The 21,164-nt window shown below is 31.7% G+C and overlaps 1 protein-coding gene across 2 annotated transcripts in view; it reads right to left on the bottom strand.

Annotated features, from left to right (window-relative positions):
• Nucleotides 1-15,896: 15,896 nt before the first annotated feature.
• The window catches only part of LOC117180886 (X-linked retinitis pigmentosa GTPase regulator-like), a 91,445-nt gene continuing 86,177 nt past the window's right edge, over nucleotides 15,897-21,164 (bottom strand). Inside the window, exons 11-13 of one of the 2 annotated variants that reach the window (XR_004468066.1) lie at nucleotides 16,773-16,870; nucleotides 16,412-16,621; nucleotides 15,897-16,274 (exon numbers count right to left, since the gene is read on the bottom strand). Coding sequence is in view for 1 of the 2 variants with exons in the window: in XM_033373462.1 (XP_033229353.1) it covers nucleotides 16,598-16,621; nucleotides 16,773-16,870 (122 nt within the window). In the remaining variant the exon portion in view is untranslated. Of the gene's footprint in view, nucleotides 16,275-16,301; nucleotides 16,622-16,772; nucleotides 16,871-21,164 lie in introns of those variants that run through there. The other variant, XM_033373462.1, reaches the window with a different exon arrangement.

The raw sequence follows: 21,164 nt of genomic DNA, 5'->3' as shown, positions 1-21,164 counted from the left end.
AATAATAAAGTCTTATGTCTTTATTGAATATAGATGGAAATATTTGTTTTGCTGAATTTGACAATAAGAGGTGTAATTGTGTTAAGAGTTAAAATGAAGAATTAATTGGTGTTCGTATTTTACGTTTTTTAATTTAAAAAACGTAATATTATCTTAGAGTGTATTTAATCGTCAAAGAGCGGATTTGAGCCACTGTGAAGTTAGCTATCGAATGCAACTCGACTCTCACATGTGGGGTTCTCCGTTTGGACCAGCGGTAAGTGTGCGTGCGCACGCCAGGCATGTGCATTGCTTCATTCCCTCTCTGCCAGACCGACGTTTCTCCGCATATGAGAGCCGAGCTGCGCACGTATGCTAACTTCACAGTGGTGGCTCTAATCCAAGCGCTCTTATTCATTCAACAATGCCAACATTTTCCTAGACATTATCCAAAACAAATCCATGTGGCCAAACTATAAAAATTTGCAAACGTCGTGCACCAATAATTTTACAAGGTTGTCATCAATATAAACCCTATTTATTTTTTCAAGAAGAAATTAAGCCATCCAAATTGAGCGATTTAGGAAAATTGGATGAAATTGGAAAATGTCTAGATTTAGTCGATGAGGTATTAGCAAAAAGAAATTAAACAAGGTCTACATTGATCCTAAGTAGAAAAAATCAAGGTAATCTTCATTGTGAATCAGTAATGAAGAAAACAGAAAAAGAAGAAATATGTTTTCGCGATGGAACCTGTGTTACTTTTGATAAGTTTAAAAATCCGAATCGATTCGACGATATCGGAAATTGTGGCTTTTCTATCCGTACTAGAAAACGTAAACAGTAGGGGCCACCTAACTCGTTTCCAATTTTCGCCCTGCTCCCCTGAGAAACTGCGCGAGCCAGCAGTTCTAGGAAAGGCGATAACGGGTTGACTGAAAGCGAGAGTTTGGTGTACTTAATTAGAAAACGATTTTTTAGTCTCACGCTATTTTAAAATTGAAGTATGAAATCGATAAAGATACAAAATTGTTGCATTTTATATTATTTATTTTCTAAAAAATTTTTTTAAATTGTGAATCTTTTTTTTAATAAAATTTTTTTGATATAAAAACATACTAATTTCTGACGAAAAATACTAACATAATAAAAAATTATTAAAAGATGGAAATTCTGTCCAAGTTATAATAATTTTTGTTTCAAAATACAAATTCGAGATGTATGACGCAAAAAAAAATAAAATTGTTCAAAAAATATTATTTTCAATAAAAATCACTGAACACAAATTCAATCATTTTTTTAATAGAAATACTAAGCGAATCAATACAAAACAGCTAAAGTTATTGAAAATTATAAATAGCTTGTGAAATACAATATTTTATTATTAAAAGTAGCAATAATTTTCGACGAAAAACATTAATATAATCAAAAATTTCTACAATTTTTTAAATATTATTAAAATTATATTTTTTGTTGTAAAATGCCAATTTTCGATATAAAACGCTCACGTAAGCTAAGATTGTGCAAAAAATAATTTTAATTAAATCTAATGATTTTTTATTTTAAAATAGAAATTTAAGGTAAAAAAACCAACATAAACTATAGTTGTTTGAAAGTTTTAAATATTAGTTAATTGTAATAATTTATCTTTAAAAATACCAATCATTTTTTACGATAAACACTAACATGACATAACAGACAATTTTATAAAAGACCCCGCACTAAATGTATGGGAAAATGGCTTTCGGTGAATTTAGCTGAAACTTTGTAATTTTTAAGGTTATAAGTGCCGGATGAAATATCCGTAAAGAAATCCAAAAAATGGACAATTTTAGCGCTATGCGGCGCTAAGCGCTCAAGATCAGTGAATAAAACGAATTACAACAGATTTTGTTACAAAAACGATGTCAACATAGAAATCACGGTTCAGATAGTGGTCTGTCATATTTTCGCCTACACCGTTGACTCATATAACGCGCTTCTAAAAACGATTAAACGCTAAGCGCCCAAGATTTTAACTTGACTAATTAATCACTTCTTTAAAGGCAGAAATGGTACCCAAAGTAACATTAGTAACTAGTGCGCACATACCGATAATAACATTCTACGCATCAAGAAGTGGTCAGTAACATATTTTCTGTCATTTTTTTTGTGAAAGGCCTTTGAAAAAGTGATTTCATAGTCAAGTTCAAATCTTCTGCGCTTAGCGTTTGCCCGTTCTGAGAAGCGCGCTATATGAGTCAACGGCATTGACTAACGGCGTTGACTCATATTGTAATTGGTTTGGCTAAACATGTTACTGACCACTTCTTGATGCATGTTACGTATACAGACATCGCTTGTGTCGCTAAAGCTACTAAGATTGGTTTTATTCTCTGATCATGGGCGCTTAGCGTTCGGCCCTCTGGCGAAGGGTAAACTGTTATTATCGATGTGCGCACTAGTTACTAATGTTACTTTTGGTACCATTTCTGCCTTTAAAGAAGTGATTAATTAGTCAAGTTAAAATCTTGGGCGCTTAGCGTTTGATCGTTTCGAGAAGCGCGCGACATAACTCATTGGTTTGGCTAAACTTATTACTGACTACTTTCTGATGCGCGATTCTTATAGTGACATCGCTTTTGTCGTTAAAGTTACTAGGATTGGTTTTATTCGCTGATCTTGAGCGCTTAGCGTTCAACCCTCTTGCGAAGGGTAGAATGTTATTATCGGTATGTGCGCACTAGTTACTAATGTTACTTTGGGTACCATTTCTGCCTTTAAAGAAATGATTAATTAGTCAAGTTAAAATCTTGGGCGCTTAGCGTTTGATCGTTTTTAGAAGCGCGCTATATGAGTCAACGGTGTAGGCGAAAATATGACAGACCACGATCTGAACCGTGATTTCTATGTTAACATCGCTTTTGTAACAAAATCTGTTGTAATTCGTTTTATTCACTGATCTTCAGCGCTTAACGCCGCATAGCGCTAAAACTGTTCATTTTTTTTTTATTTTTCTACGGATATTTCATCCGTCACTTATTACCTTAAAAATTACAAAGTTTCAGCTGAATCCACCGAAAGCCATTTTCCCATACATTTAGTGCGGGGCCCACTGTTCATTTTTCCAAAATCTTATAATTTTTTTAGATCACAGATTGCCTGTAAAAAACGTGAAGATATCCTAAAACTGTTTAGAATTTAGCAATTTGATTGTAACTATACTGATTTTTCTTTTAAAATACATATTTTTTATGTACCAAACTTTTTCATAACCTTGACTTGTTCAAAGCTATACAGCTTCCCCATTAAAATTTTTTTTTTGTAAGAAAAATGCCAATTTTGTATAATAACACAATAATAAGAGCATAATAAATATCATAATACTAATAACCCGAAATCGTTAAACAATTATGAGCCCTTAAAATCTGATAATTTCTCTTTAAAAAAAGCTATTTTTCTTTTGAAACGCTAATTTTGAATTTTAAAAAAACTAACACGACCTAAGAATTTTTTAAAATCTGACTCCTCTTCAAAATTTTACAACATTTAATTAAAATTATTTTTTAATACTAATTTCCGGCGAAAATCACTAATGTAAAACATGCATAATATTAACAATATTTTCTTCAACAATTCCTGCATCTTTTAATTTAACTAGGACAGATTATTAAAAAGCACAAATATTTTTCAATTCGTCAAAGGATTTTTATTATTTTTCTCAGTAAACAAGATTATTGGTAGATTTATTTTGAAAATTAAAGATATAAAACCATTCTAAGTTAAATCGAATCAATTTCGTAGTTTATAATTACACGACAGATTGACAGTTTATTATTATACATCAGTCTAACGGTTTCATAATATACGTCAGTTAGATATTTTATTAATATGCATCAGTTTTACAGTTTCTAATTATACATAATTTTGAAAGTTTACACCGGCATACAAAAAAAGTGGTCCTTCCGACAGACTACACTAGCATATCTATACATTTTTGGGGTCGTTGAATTAGAATCCGGTGTCCAAATACCAAGTTGGCTCGTATTTTTCTGAAAAACGAAAAAATAGGCGTAAAATGACAAAAACAGCGATTTTTCAGGTATATATTTGCAAAAAAAATATATATTTTCTCGTCCGGTGCACTCAACCAACATATTTATATGTCTTTTGGGTCGCTGAATTCGAATCTGAGGCCCAGATAACCAATTTGGCTCATACTTTTTCGAAAATCGCAAAAATAAACGTAAAATTGGCGAATACAGCGATTTTTCTTGTATACTTTTGCAACAAAAAAGTTTTTCATGTTCGGTGGTCTAAATCAGCATATCCTGATGTTTCTGTGGTCGTTGAATCCGAATTCGCGGTAAAAATAGCCCAGTTGGTTTTTCGTGCATGTTTTCGCAAAAAATATATCTTTATCCTCGGTGGACCTATCCAGCATATCCAGCATGTCCCAAATAAAAACAGATCATGTCTTCTAAGCGCTGTTTTAATTCCAATTTATCCACTTCTACTATAGCGCATAATTGTGTGGGTGATCCAGATGCATTTGGCTAATGAGGTTTTAGAAAATCGAAGAGTAATCAGCTATGACATAAAAACAATTTATAAATTCTGTTTTGGTATGGAAGTTCAAAACCAAAGTGAAAATTGGGTTTCTCACAAAATTTGCAGTGCCTGTGATAAGGCATTCAATCGATTGTAAGACAGAGAAGGAAATAAAAAACCCTTAAGATTCAAGAACCTACGATATGAAGGAAACCTCTTCGGAAAGAGGAATGCTACTTTTGTATGACAAACCTGACAGGAATCAATAGAAAAAAGAAAAGTGCTATCGAATATCCTGATGTACCTAGCATCACTAAAGCTGTTGAAAATAACGATGTTACATAAACTCAAAAAATTTGTCACTTGACAGACAGACGACTGAAACAGAAGAAAATAAAAGTACTGGTGAAGATTTCGATGTTGATCGTGATGAAAGTGACATTTCAGATTATGGTAATGACGATGATGATGATGAAAGCAGCGATGTTAATACAGAAGTGTACATACCAGGCAATGAAAAAAATAAAGTTCGTAAGCTATTTACGTCTGCAGAATTAAATGATTTATAGCGAGATCTCGGTATCCCTAAAGATGCTTCAGAGTATCTTGCTTCCTTTTTTGAAAAAGAACAACTTATTAGCTAAAGGAGTTAAATCAAGTTTCTACAGAAATAGGGAAAAAGAGTTCAGACAATTTTTCACTTCTGAAGAAAATGATCATGGAAAATTAGTCTATTGTAAAAACATTGACGGATTAATGGAAAAAATGAAATCTGGACTGTATAGACCGGAAAATTGGCGGCTATTCATTGTATCTTCTAATCGCATTCGAAAAGCAGTGCTATTGCGTAATACTAATGTTTACGCTCCAATTCCAATCGCACAATCTACGGAACTGAAAGAGCATTACAGTAACTTAAAATTTGTCCTGGAAAAAATCAATTACTCAACTTATAAGTGGAAAATTTGCGGGATCTAAAAATTCTTGGAATCGTTTTGGGACAGCAATCAGGGTATACAAAAACTCCTTGTTACTTTTGCTTATGGGATAGTCGAGATCACGTTCGTCATTACAAAAAAAGATGGCCAAAAAGAACATCGTTTGAGCAAGGACAAAAAAATATTGAAGATCCTCTAGTTGACCCAACAGAAGTTTTGATTCCATCCCTTCATATAAAGCTGGGTCTTATAAAACAGTTTGTCAAAGCGCTTGACAAGGATGACGATTGCTATGCGTATTTGGAAGATCAATTTCCACAACTTTCCGAAGCAAAATTAAAAGAGGGGATCTTCGATGGACCGCAGATAAGAAAAATGTTGCAGGATTCAGAATTCATTACAAAAATGTCTGGTACTGAAAAAGATGCCTGGCTTAGTTTTAAGAATGTTGTAAAAAACTTTTTAGGTAATAAGAAAAGTCCAGCCTATCAAAATTTAGTTTCAGAAATGGTAACAAACTTTGGTAAACTAGGCTGCCTTATGAATTTGAAGCTAGATTTTCTTCATTCGCATATAAATAAGTTTTCAGACAACCTGGGAGACTTTAGTCAAGAGCAAGGCGAACGTTTCCACCAGGATATAAAAGATATGGAGAGGCGATATGAGGGATGTTGGGATATCAACATGATGGCTGACTACTGTTAAAGTTTAAAACGAGATCAAGTCAATCAAGGTACCAAACGAAAGCGAAACCCACTACGTAGGTCTTTTGAGGACAAAAGGATTCTATCCAAGCGATAAAAATAAAAATAAAAAATAAAAGAACCCTATAAGCGTGAGAGGCAAGGGGACTCACGGTAATAAAGCACCTTAAAGGGAACAGAATTTACTACGTCCACGTCGTTGTTCCTGGGTAACGCTAAAAGTGAATAAAACTAATTTACAAAAAATCCTACTATTGCCATGCAAAGAGACTAACGCAAATTAAAAACCCCGAAACGCGAGACACAAAGGGAATCTACAGTGAACGACAATGCCAGTCGAGGAAGGTAAAGGTTTAAAGGTTTTCGTCGATCTTATGTCTCATTTTTCGTTTTTCGATCAAATATGAGCCAACTGGGTTCTTTGAACCCCGGATTCGCAATCAGTGACTCCAAAAAACAAAAGGATATGCTGGATAAGTCCACCGGGGATGAAGATATATTTTTTTGCAAAAATATGCATGAAAAACCGCTATTTTCGTCGATTTTACCTCTATTTTTGCATTTTTCTATCAAATATGAGCCAACTGGGTTATTTTGACCCCGGATTCGGTTTCAGCGACACTAAAAACATAAAGATACGCTGATTTAGACAACCGGGCATGAACAATTTTTTTGTTGAAAACGTATACAAGAAAAATCGCTGTTTTCGCCGATTTTACGTCTATTTTTGCGATTTTCGAAAAAGTATGAGCCAAATTGATTATTTGGGCCTCAGATTCGAATTCAGCGACCCAAAAGACATATGAATATGTTGGTTAAGTGCACCGGACGAGAAAATATATATTTTTTTTTGCAAAAATGTACCTGAAAAATCGCTGTTTTTGTCGATTTTACGTCTATTTTTTCATTATTCAGAAAAATACGAGCCAACTTGATTATTTACACACCGGACTCGAATTCAGCCACCCTAAAAACATATAGATATGCTAGTGTAGTCTGTCGGACAGACCACTTTTTTTGTGTGCCGGTGATATTATTAAACTTCAGTTTGGTAGTTTATTATTATATGTCAGGTCAACTCTTTATTATTATACGTCATTTTGATAGCTTATTAGTATATGTTTCTTTGAAAATTTTTTATTATACGTCATTTTGACAGTTGATTAGTATACTTGAGATGCCAGTTTTTTAGTGTACGTCAGTTTTACAGTTTCTAAATATACATCATTTTGACAGTTTATTATTAAAGGTGAATTTGACAGTCTTTTATTATGCGTCAATTAGACCATTCATAATTATACTTCATTTTGACAGTTTACTAGTATACTTCAGATGAAAGTTTTTCAGTATACGTCAGTATTACAATTTTTGGTTACATATAATTTTGACAGTTTATTAGTATACGTCAACCTGACATTTTATTATTAAACGTCAGTTTGACAGTTAATTATTACACGTCCGTTTGGTAGTTTATTATTAAACGTCAGTTCGACAGTTTATTATGACCACGTCATTTTGATTTCAACTTGATGGTATATTATTATACGTCAATTTGACAGTTTATTGATAAACTTCAGTTTGACAGTTTATTACTATGCATTATTTAAACAGTTTATTAGTATACGTTAGCTCGGCCATTTTTTATTATACTTCATTTTAACAGCTGATTAGTACACTTCAGACGACAGTTTTTTAGTATACGTCAGTTTTACCGTTACTAATTATACATACCTTTGACAATTTATTAGTACATGTAAACTTGACAGTTTATTATTAAACGTCAGTTTGACAGTTTATTATTACACTTCTGTTCGACAGTTCACTATTACACGTCCATGTGGCAGTTTATTATTATACGTCAGTTTTACAGTTAATTAATATACATCAATTTGTCACTTAAATATTATATTTCATTTTGACAGTTTCTTAAAATACTTCATTTTAAAAGTTAATTAGAATAATTGAGTTTGACAGTTTATAACATATGTAAGTTTTACAGTTCATTATTATATGTCATATTGACTGTTTATTAGTGTACTTCAACTTAACAGTTTAATATTATCCGTTAGCTGGAGGGTTTTGGTTCAATGCAGCTTTAAATTCTTTTTTAAAAGGTACGGCACTGATTCCATATATATTTTTTCCGAAGGATTTGTGAACGAAAGAAAGAAAACTTTTTGAATATCCGGAGATTTGCGAGATCCTCGGATCAATAAAATGTTGAAAAATCAAAAAATTTGTTGAGTAAATGATTGTTTTCCCGACGAATATGAATTTTGCGAAAGATAGAAACCAGCGGGTGGCAGACGGGAGCATTTGAACGATTAGAATCGTTTGCTAATTTGTTTTTTTTTACTCACAATTCTGACATAATACAAGAATTCTTGAGACCAACGGATCTTCCAAAGTGCCAGGTCTTGATGATGGCGTCCCCAAATTTTGCGAAATACATTGCGAAATGGAGCAAAAAGGAGAGAGAACTGACATGCCCTGTCTGTGTTTTTGTGACTGTATTGGAATCAACCACCAGGCTAGCTGTTATCTTCACTCTATACGCGGAATCGGGTTGCCCTTCGTTATCGACCGTGGGCCAAGACTACAATATTCTCAAAAGGGAAAACCTCTTCTGGGACATGGACTTTTTGATGAGATTATCATCAATCGATATTATTTCAAAAATAATAAGACACGGGTCCCGGACTTTTTGGTCCCTTGTAAGAACTATGAACGTTTGTAAATCACTTTAGCCAAGGGTGCAGAACCTCTAACGGTTCCTGCGCATCATGGACATTGGAAACACGGGACTAGGCATGCCATCCTAACTCGGGCCAGACGGAGTCCAGTGGAAAAAGAGTCTGACTGGGTAACCACACTGTCGTAGGTTCGAATCTTTTTCTCAACTTTTTTTTTCGTATTGTAAACATGTCAAATAATAATTTGTAATGCTTCCCCGGCAAATAAATTATTTGTTTAAAAAATTTTAGTGGGAAATAAATATCATGCAGACACTTCTCGATTAATTTATTTGTATAATCGTAATTTTTTAAATTTTTGCGGGTGAAACCCTGTTAGAAAAAAGTCGCTGAATCACACCAATAAGTGATCGTTTTTCGCTCTGCAACTGAAGTATGTTATCCCACATCTCTATAGGTGCAAAGTTTGGTGTCGAACGTGAGAGCGTACTTTTTGCATCTCAGCCAGTGTGATTATTGACAGTTTTTGCATCGTTCCGTTGCGGAGGACGGTCTCGAGTGTTTATAAAAGAGCCGGTGTAGCATCGTCGGTGAGTCGGCTCTGCTACATGTGGCGTAGGCCAGCCTCGTGTAGAGCCGAAAATGCACGAGCAAGAACGCGAGCCCCCCGACTTCACGATTCGTTTTCGGTGGCTAACTGGCTATTAGGAGGAGTTTTTAAGTAAACTGAATTTTGCAGGGTGCTTACCTATTTGCGTAAGTTTGACAGATATTGGGGAATTTTGAAACGATTAAAAAATAAATAAAACTTTTGCTTTTTTTTTAATTTTGTAAGGTTTTTACGGAAACGAAAAAAAATTCTTTTAGGCTTCTACTAATAATTAATATAATTTGTTATTTTGAAGAATTAATTTTAAGGGATTATTTACAAAGATTTCAATACATTTAAAACGATGTCAAAAATTGTCAATGAAGAATCTGGAAGATTTAAAGGGAACCTTTTTAGTTTTTCGGAATTTAAAAGAAAATCACGAAAAATTTGAATAATTTTTAATGGTTAGATGGCTTAGAAGGTCTGGCAAGATTAGAAACAGAACTTTTTCAAGATTCGTGTGAAAATTTTTGTTAATTTTTTATTTTAAAAAAATGGACATTACCAGAAAATTGAAAAAGCTTTCTAAACATATAAAGGGTCTCAAAACATTAAAAAGATGACTGTGGAAGATTTTAAAACAAAATATTTCAATTTGGTAAAATTAATAAATAAAAATAAATAGAATCAAGTAAATTCAACAAATATTTAGAAAAAAGGAAGAGATTCAAATCGAATTTTTAACTTAAATTCTGTTAGGAATTTACATTTTTAAATATTTAAAAAATAAACTTTAGGGGGTTTAGAGAAATTCTAAAAGATTTTAAGGAGATAAAACTATTTTTTCCCAAATTCATTAGAAAAATTCAGGAGATTATAAGTCAGTTTTTTACATCTTGAATTAAGGAACATAATTCTTATTAAGCCTTCTTATGCATATTTTGTTACATTATTTTTTTAAATACGTGATGGTTTAAAAAATGTGCTTTCAAATTTGAGTAAGTTTAGGAGATATTTAAAAATTTTAAAACGATTTAAAAATAATTAAAACTTTCAATGATTTTTTATGAATTTTTGAAAGATTTCACGAAAATGGCAAAAATTCGTTTAGGTTTCGAGCAATAATTAAAATAATTTTTTTATTTCGAAAAATTAATTTCAGATGATTGTTTTAAAACATTTCGAAGCATTATAAAATATTTCAAAAATTGTTAAAGTATCTCAAAAATTTTAAAGGCAATTTTTTATTATTTTGCAGAATTAAAAAAAAAATCAGGAAAAATTTGAATAATTTTGAAGGATTAGAAGATTAGAAGGTCTGACAAGATTTCAAAAAAAGAATTATTGTCCTAATATTCGAATTTTTCAATTCGGTATGATCAAAAAGTTGAAAAAAATGTAAATAATCCAAGATATTCAAGAAATATTTAGTAGAATTAATGAAATGCAAAATTAATTTAGACTTTAAAAGAGTCTGAAAAAAACTGAAAGATCTAAAAATTCTTGTAAAAGAAAAAAATGCGCTTGGAAATTGTGTACAATTATCAGTCTTTAAAATTAGAAAACTAATGATTTTTGAAAAATTACTTTCAGCACATTTCTTCTCAGGCTGAATCCCCGCTTTTAATAGCAAGAGGTTCAATTATTTTCAATAATAATAAGTAATGAAATAAATGTTAAAAAATTAAAAAAGAAAATACCTCCCTGTATGCTTAAAGATATAATTTGTTTACTTAGCATAAGTTCCATGCAATTAAAAAAAGATAATAATATTTAATTTTGATGAAATATAATAGATATATACGTAAAATGAATAAATAATAATAAAAGTCGATAAACGAAGGACTTTCATACTTTTTGTTTGCGAAAAAGAGATCCCTCAATTCTCAAGTGTGAATAGTAAGGGTAATGATTTCAATTAAGCATCCATAATTAATAAAAGATTTTCATTTTTCCCTTTAAGTACAAAAGACTTATCATTTGATAAAAATATTGTGAAAATTTTTCTGTGAAGTTAGTGTGGAAAGGAATTTGATTAAAAAATGTGTTTTCTGACATTACTTATTTTTATTTTTTAAGTGTATATTAATCTGCTTTATGTTTAGGGCAAAATCATAAGCCGAAAAACGATCAAAGAAATATATATTCTTGAATCTCATCCATAAGGTTAAAGCTAAATATGTACAACCTTTTGTTAACATTTTTGGAATTACTTTGTAGAATTTGAAAGGCGACTCTACATAGTGTTTCGCTAATTAATGGAGATATTTTTATAATTTTATTTCTGTAATCTATTTTGAAAGCAACATATTAAAATAAAATGTAGGAATATTTATAAAATTATGATTATTTTTCATTTTAAAATTAATATATACAGAGTACAGTTGTTATATGAAATTTCACGACGTTCTTTTGTACCATGTTTGACCCTAGGGCAGAATCAAGGAAAAATATTCTAAAAGTATGTTCCTTAGTTATTAAGATACTATACAAAAAGGTACTTTTAGAATTATTTTCTCTTTTTAAAATCACGAGATATTTCCTCATAAAATAGAATTTATTAAATTTATTTTACAATTATTTATATTACAATTATTTTACAATGGAAATAATTGTAAAAGCTATAATTTGTAATATTGAGATGATTATTTCAAGACATTAAAGGTTTCGTAAAGTGTTCATATATTAAGAAAGCATATGAGGTCAAGTTACTGACTTTTCGGTTTTTTCTCTTGCACTCCCCACAGTTTTTATTATAGTCTGAAATAGCATGAAAAGTGTGCTTTAAAATCTTCTACACTCTTCTTTTAAATTTTTTAAATCCTTTGATATGCTTAGAAACCTTTTTAACTTTCCTATGAATTAATTTTTTGTTAATAAAAAATATTTACAAATTTTCAAACTAATAATAGCGAAATAATTGGTTTTTTTTTTTCTAATCTTGTCAGACCTTCTATTCTTTAACAAATTCAAATTCCTTATTTCTCGTAAAATTATATAACAATGGAAAAAATACAACATTTTACTGCACACTCTTTTACACCCTTTTTAAAATTTGTATAAAATAATAAAAAAAATTGTGTTTCGCAAAATTTCGGGATACCATCATCAAGGCCTGGCCCTTTGGAAGATAGTTTGGTCTCGAGCATTCTTCTATTATATCAGAATTGTGAGTAAAAAAATAAATTAGCAAACCATTCTAACAGTTCAAATGCTGCCGTCTGCTACCCGCTGATTTATATCATTCGCAAAATTCATATTTATCATAAAAATAATAATTTCCTCAAGAATAGGTTCGATTTTTCAATATTTTATTGATCCGAGGATCTTGCAAAACCCCGGATATTCGACAAGTTTTCTTTCTTTCGTTCGCAAATCCTTTGGAAAAAATATATATGGAATCAGTGCCGTACCTATAAAAAAATTCAAAGTCGGATTGAACCAACACCCTTACAGTTTATTATCATGCGTTATTTACACAATTTATTTGTATACGTCAGCTTGAGAATTTATTATATCATACGTCAGTTTGACAGTTTATTTTTACACGTGAGCTTGACTGTTAAGTAAAATATTTAAGTTCTTGTTTTTAGACAGTTTATTAGATAACATTTTTATTCATGCCTGAACTATTCCAAACTATTTTCAAAATGTAAGGAGTTTTAATGTTTCATCTTTAAAATTGTATAAATTCGAATTATAGATCTTTAAAATCAAAGATCTTGTAATTATTTAACGATTCAATTGCGATTAATAATTATTATTTTAATCAATAATTTTAATGCTGCACGTTCAAAACTAAAGAGTTTTCAATTATCAATCTTCAATATTGTGAAATTTTAAACTGGAAATCTTAAAAACTGAAGAATTTATCATTTAAAAAATTTAAAATGTTAAATTATGCAAGTTTTAAGATTTAGAATTTAAAAAGGTGTAATTTTGATAATTTATATCCAGAATTTCTTCAAATTAGAAAATTTAGGATTGAAAAACTTGATTCGTGGTTTCCAAAATCGTTAAAATTTCAGAATTTTGATTTATGCATACTGAAAATTCCAAAGTTTTCTATTTCAACTTTTCAAAAATTTAGATCTCTGAATTGAAAATTTTTTTAATTGGAAAGCTTTTAATTTCGACGATTTACAATAAAAATTAGGAAGTTCTAAGTTTTACAATTAATAACGCTATAATTTTGACGCTTTACTTTTGAATATTCTTCAATCTAGAAGATTTTTAATTGAATATTTGACTTTTGGTCTTTAAAATCATTAAAATTTAAGAATTTTCATTCATACTTTTTTTTTAATTGAAGGATCTTCTATTGTAAATCTAAAATATGGACCTACTTAAAAAATATACACAAAATTTTATGATTCTGAACTACCCGTAAACAAAATAATTAGGCAATCAACATAAGAAACGCTAGTTTTTATCATATTTAATATTCTCTTGCAAGGGTAAAAAATGATGGATTACTGATGCGGATCACTTTCACACCGATCTGATACCTTTCAATGATTGGAAATTTTTTTTTTTTGCAAAAATGCAAATGTTGTTAATCACAGTAAGAATCTATAAGCAAATAAAATCAAAATTAATCTATACTTAATTGACTGAATTTAATTTGTCGGCTTTATTATTTTTGGCCTTATATTTTTAGGACCTTTTACGTTTTAATTAAATGATTGCGTTTTTGATCAAATAAATATTTAATTTTTTCAACAGAGCCTTGGAAAAATATACAGTCTGCAGTGGAAAATTATACATTACCTGTCGTTCAAAATACTGTGGAGAACAGCTCATCACTTTTTGTAGAGCATAGAATATTTATTACTATCACATGGTAATCATTCCACAATTCACAAAAAATATCATAACAGGTTTTTTTGAAGACTTCTTCTGAATTCTTCATTATTTTTCACTAACATTCTTTTATTTATTCATTTATTTTTGCCATAAAAGATGCATTCCGATTTCTGAATACGAAATTAATCTAAATTTTTCAGTGACGAAATGTAATATATTTTTAGAATAAATCGGGTTACATGATATACCCCATCGATTCAGAAAACAAGACAATCTTCTTGTTCTCCTTACATTTCAATAGAAAATCAGCAATAGAAAACTTTACAGAAGCTTTGAGAGCTCTGTATAAACTTTCATTTGAAAAACCGACCGATAAAATTAATTCGAAGATGAATGTAGGAAAGTTTTTATTTTTTTTCTGAATTCTAATTTAATTACTATTCTTTGTGTCTAACAAGGATTTTTTTCAGCAATTGGCAAGAGAATTAGAAAATCACGTGTAAGATGATTCTGCTGTTTGGTATGCTCAATCAACTCTTATTGTAGAAATTGCGTCATTCTAACGTAAGTCGTTTTTATTTAAATTAGCATCATAAATCATGTGCTGCGCGCGCATTTCTCGGTTTCTTTTTCCGAGTTGCGAGGCAAAATAATTTTCAATACAAAATAAAAATTTCAGAAAACTATCTTTTTAGGGTTTTTGGTTACTTGTTTCCTCGGTTATATAAATATCATTTTCCTGCGATTCTTGAGACAATTCAGATAAATTTTCGAAAATTTCCGATCTCAAATCAAAATTTCAGCAAAAAATTTAATCCTCAAACCAAAAAATTAATTTTCAAATAGAAAAATTTAATTCTCGAAGAAAAATGTGACATCATAGACATTTTTTCAGTCAGGTTATTGGTTATAAAACATTGGAAGCCTTTACCAGTGAAAAATTCAATAGTTGATACTTCAATCCAAAGAGAATTTTCATTTTAAATAAATATATTATTGTATTTTATTGTAGTTTTTAATTTCTACAAGAATTCACAAATAGTAACAATACAAGAATTTACAAGTAAAATAATCTACTGGAAGTGAGATCGTTTTTAATAAAAATATGTACATGTTCGTTATTAAAAAAGCTTCTATGTTTAAACATTAAAAAAATGGTAGAATATTAAAATACATTAATAAATAATCGTTGTTAAACCACAAAAAAATGTTACGTTTGAAGTTTTTCAAGTTTATAACAACCGATTGGACACCATCCTAGGTCGAAAAATAATAGATTTTTGACTGAAATAAAAATTGAACAATTAAGAAAGAATTAATCAAATTTAACACATAAACATTTTATTTTGCAGTTTAACGGCTTTTAATTAACAGTTCTTCAATTGAAAAGTGTTAAAAACTTCTATATTATACGCGTAAATTATTGAGAATTTGAATTTCAAAAATGATAAGCTTTAATTTTAAAGTTGAAAAGTATTTCACTTTGATCCGGTTCCTTTCATTAAATTCCAATAGAAAATTAAGACGTATTTGAGGGTGAGAAAAATTTTCCACTTTATTTTTTATTTGAATTTAATTACATTTGTTTTTGCTAACAAGGATTTTTTTAGAAATTAGCAAGAAAATTGTAGAACTCAAGTTAGGTAATTCTTCGTACTTCTGATAAACTCTGATAAAAGTAGGAATTGTTTAGAAGTAAAATAATTAGCGATAAATAAAATAGAGACCTGAGTGACTTTTCTCCATTTACTTTTTAATAAAAACGTCATCTACATTCTATTCTCATAAACTTTTTTCCAATCAGGCATTTTTCTACAGTTAAATATTAAAGTTTTCTAATTAAACGGTCAAACAATATTATAATTTTAAGATCGTAGAATATTGTATCTATTTAATGGAAATCGTTTAATATCAGGGTTTTATAAATACATAAAATGTTTGTAGATATCACTATTTTTGGACCATCTCTTATTATTCGTATAGTTTTCATTATTTTCCAAAGACACTTTTTTGCTTCAACTCCTCGACTTTGCTAGAGGAAATAAGGCACTAATCATTCCTTCCATAATTTTATTATTTCAGAAAAGAAACACCATTGGCATTAATCAGGGTGAGAATTATTATTTTAAATGAATAGCAGTATAGATATGCCAATTCCACGTCACTTACCGACCTATAGAAATTATCTGTATTACCAACTAATGGTAAATATTTGGTGTCGGGAATTCAGTTTGGAACAGAACGGTGTTTGGTCAATAAGTAGCGTTAAATCGACATAGCTATACTACACTGAATATTTTGCCAATAATTTTCGATCCTCAAGAAAGGTTTTTCGAAAATTTGCTAGTTTCCAAATTATAGAAGAGTACACGTCCTCGACTGGAAAATAAAGATAATAATTATTAATGTTTGGTAGTATTATATTTAATATTCTATCGAATTCCAACCTATTGAATATAATATTGAGAAAAAACATTTCTTTTCAACCTCAAAATTTATTTAACATGCAATATTTTTTTTGTACGCATACCTTTACTTTCGTGTTTGATGTAGCATGAGTCTTTGTACCATTTTCTGTTTCTTGGTTTTTCTTGGATTTAAATAGTCTTGCCATTTTTCCTGAAAATTCTATAAATAAAAATGGAATAAATTCATTATTTACGCTAGGTGCGGGTTTGTTTTACAGTTCTTGTATTTTGTAACATTGGTTATTCATAATAATAGAAAATAAAAGCAAGTACAATATTTTCGATAACTGATGAAAATCATAGAGGAATATAGGAATATAGCAGAATAGCAGAGGGGAACACTCCTCCAGAGAGGAGTGTAGAGGAATTTAGGAGTGCAGAAGAAAAGTGATGAGAAATGTAAAAATGCCGGCGTGCATGAGAAAGGGGGGAAAGGAAGCGCGGGAGTGCAGAAGAAAAAAGTAGAGAGAGGAAGGCAGACGTACATTAGAAAAGTAGGAAGGGGGATGTAAAAACACAGATGAAATGAAGAAAGAGGAACGCAAGAGTGCAGGAGTAAAGGAGAAAAAGAAAAAAAGATCATCGCACAAGTGCAGAAGAAAAAGGAATGTAGGAGTGCAGAAAAACTGTTCAGATAAGAAGGTAGAAGTGAAGGAGCAAAGTAGAAAGAGAAACGCATAAGTGCAGAAGGAAAAGTGAAAAAGAACGCGGAATTACAGAAAAAAAATGAAGAGAGGAACATAGCAGTGCAGTGGAAAAGAAAACAGATAAACGCAGGAGTACAAAAGAAAAGGAGAAAATAAGAAAGAGGAACACACAAGTGCGAAAGAAAAGGAGAAAAACGCAAGAGTGCAGGATGAAAGGAAAAAGGGGAACGCAAGAGTGCAGTGGAAGAAAAGAAAAGGAGACTCAGGGGTACAGGAGAAAAGTGCAGATAGGAACATAGCAGTGTAGGAGAAAAGTAGAGAGAGAAACGCAGGAGTGGAGGAAAAAAGTACAGAGAGGAACGTAGGAGTGCAAAATGAAAGTAAAGAGAGAGGAACGCAGGAGTGTAGGAAAAATTAAGAAAAGAAGAAAGAGGAACGCACGAATGCAGAAATAGGAGTACTAGAGAAAAGTAGAGAGAAACGCATGAATACTAGGACTGTGCAAAGTACTTCGAACCGAACTGGTGCAAAATTTAAGGCGCTTCGAGAGTCGATTCAAAAGAAATTCGAACAGGCCAGTTCGAATCGAGAAAAAAAAATTCGAACGGGGCATTTCGAAAGTCTTCCGAATCAAGTTTCGACGCGCTCAGTTTGAATCGAAGAAAAACCGATTCGAAGTAGGCAGTTCGAAAGTCTGTCGAATCGACATTCGACGCGTTTAGTTCGAATCGTAAGAAGAACGATTCGAAGTGGACAGTTCGAAAGTCTTTCGAATCGACATTCGACGCATTCAGTTCGAATCGAAGGAAACCGATTCAATGTGGGCAATTCGCATGTCTTTCGAACTGACATTCGACGCGTTCAATTCGAATTGTCAGAAAAACTATTCAAAGTGGGCAGTTCGAAAATATTTCAAATCGACATTCGACGCGTGCAGTTAGAATCGTGAGAAAAACGATTTGAAGTGGGCAGTTTAAAAGTCTCTCGAATCGAAATTCGACGCCCTCAGTTTGAATGGAAGAAAGCCTATTTGAATTCGGCAAATAAAAAATCTTTCGAATCGACTTTCGAAGCTCTCAATTTTTCGATTTGAATTCCGATTCGGAATTCCACCGAGCACTTTATAATTTTATTTAATTAACATGGGAAAATTGTGAATTTTCAAAGAATTTAACTCTCCCAGCAGCGAGCCAAGTATGATCCAAAAATTTAAAAATTACATTTTGACGTATTACTGTTACTTTTTAGCGATTTCCGTCGTCTTTTTTATAGAAATAATAGTGTTTTTCATTGTTTGAAAACATTATGTAATTATTTGCACAATTATTTATTGTCTATTTTCAAAATTGCTCAAAATTGAGCCAGAGATGTCAACTTTTGTTTCTAATTTAGTATCCTATGCTTCGTTCTATAATTTAGCGTAAAAAATGTCTGGTTAAATCAACCAGAATTCTTGTCAAATATGGCCATACTATTATTTCTGCTTAGAGTAACCAAAAACCTGGTTACATTATGCCCCAGAATGTATAGTTAATTTAACCAGAATTCTGGTAACTTTAACCAAAAAAAATAGTACGGGCATATTACATTTTTTTAACAAATAGAAATTTTTTAGATATTAAAAAAAATGTATAAAAATTATGTAATTATTCAACAAAAAGTAGCATAGGATACCAATTTGAAAAAAGTGACCATCTCTGGTTCAATTTTTAAAAATTTTGAAAATAAATAATATATAATTATTTAAATAATTACATAATGTTTTTAGAAAAATTGACTACTCCAAACAAATGAAAAAATATTGCATTCGATGATAAAATACGATTATTTTTCACATTTTTAGGGAATAAATAGTTTTTAAAATAATTTACATTTTTTAAACAATTTAAAATTCTTCATAAGGTTATGCTAAATATTGAAATTGCCATTGGTCCTTATGTGTATGAAAAAGATGATGGAAATCGCTAAAAAGTAACAATAATACGTAAAAAATGTAGTTTTTTTTTTATTTTTGGGTCATAATTGGTGCGCTGGGGGAGAGGATGGGGGTGGGTTGGAAACGAAAGTTATTAGCATATTTTATTTCGTAGAAACTCTTCTTAAATCCCCAAAAAACTGAGCACGTTTCTATGAAATCCTGGTACATGAGGTCAGTTTTTCGAAAATTCAAAATATCCTCGTATTAATTAAATAAGATTTTGAAGTGCCTAGTGGTAAGTGTTAATATTCAAATTTTGAAAAAGAAAAAATTATGCATTTTCTTTCTCCGGACATAAAAACTTTTTGGGAAGTGTCTTGCTCTCTAGAGTGAAAAAAATTGCAATGCATTTTTGGACAACCGCAGGATTTCCCCAGGAGCGGGTGCAAATCTGGAAAATGGCACCCGCTCCAAGCGAAATCGCGGTAAAATTTCAGCCACAACCACGTTTCACGACCGTGAGCTGCGTGGTTACAGTCTGTAACGGAATCAATACCATGATCCGGCAAAGCTTCGTGCACCCTAAGCACACGGAGCGACCCAAGGACTACCGCATTCTGCATTTTCCCGCAAGTGTTTTAGCATCTTGTTGACATGCAGGGATGCTTTTCAAGCTATTAAGGAGGGAAAGCTTGGCACCTCCAAGAGCGCCGATGATAAGGACGATTAGTTTAACAGAATTTTCCGGGTACAATCGTTGCAACTCCCTTATAAGGTCTCGATACCTCTCTTTCTTTTCATTCTCCTTGGCTATGATGTTTTTGTCAGCTGGTACCGAAAATTCGATAACGAACATGGTTCGCTTCTCGAAGTCAAGAAGAACCATCTCAGGCCTCGAGTGAGCAACAGAAACAATGGTCGAGAATATAAATTTCCAGTATATGCGGCACTTCCCATTCTCGACAATTGACTCGATTTCCCTAGGAGCATTTAGAGGAGCGATATTAAGGTTAATGTCATAAGAGTGGCAGAGATGGTAATAAAGCACTCTTAGTGCCACATTGTGCCTTTGAATGTAGGTCGTTCCCGCATGAGTTGGACAACTAGATAGTATGTGAGCTAAATGCTCGGGGTGTACATGGCACGCCCTGCAGCTATCATCGGGAATGTCTTGGCTCAAAATGTGGCGACGGTATGTTAAGGTGGAAATGACACCGTCTTGGCATGCAAAAATGAAACCCTCTGTACCAGACTTCAATCCGGGCGATTTCAGGAAAGCAAAGCTTAGCTCACCAGACATTGACTGATCCTTCACATTTCTGTGGAAGATACCGTGCATCCTCTTATCGAGGATCTGTTCCCGAAAGTTTTTCTCTTGTGCTTTCTTAATCCGGGCTTTCAGGAGTGAGTACTCGAGATAGATAAGATTTGATGCTTTGTACAGAAACGCTCCTTTGCACACTTCTTCGTGATTCCTGACTATTTTAAGAAGAGGGTATCTTCCATTTGCAACTCAATGTGCTGTACCCAGAATAATCCTGTTGTGAAGACATTCAAGACTCAATATTCCGCGACCACCTTGACGGCGCGAGATGTACAGTCGCGGAACGGAAGACTTAAGATGCATGCTTTTGTTCATATGCATAACCTTTCTTGTCCCGATATCAGGGAATCTAAGCTCGTTCTTCGTCCATGGAACTACTCCAAATGAATGGAGTACTACCGGGACGGCAAGCATGTTCGTTGCAGATACTTTGTTCCTCGCCGACAGTTCGGAAGACCAAATCTGCCGGATGAGACGTTTGTATCTACTTCGGAGAGTATCCTTTATAGATGTCACATCCTGAATGCGGCTCTGTGGCACGCCCAGGTATGTATAAGTCTCTCCA

The sequence above is a fragment of the Belonocnema kinseyi genome, chromosome 9, assembly GCF_010883055.1.
Source record: "Belonocnema kinseyi isolate 2016_QV_RU_SX_M_011 chromosome 9, B_treatae_v1, whole genome shotgun sequence".
In the NCBI taxonomy this organism is placed as follows: Eukaryota; Metazoa; Arthropoda; class Insecta; order Hymenoptera; family Cynipidae; genus Belonocnema; species Belonocnema kinseyi.
Note: the sequence above shows the minus strand (reverse complement) of the source record. Positions and strands in the feature narration are given on the sequence as shown.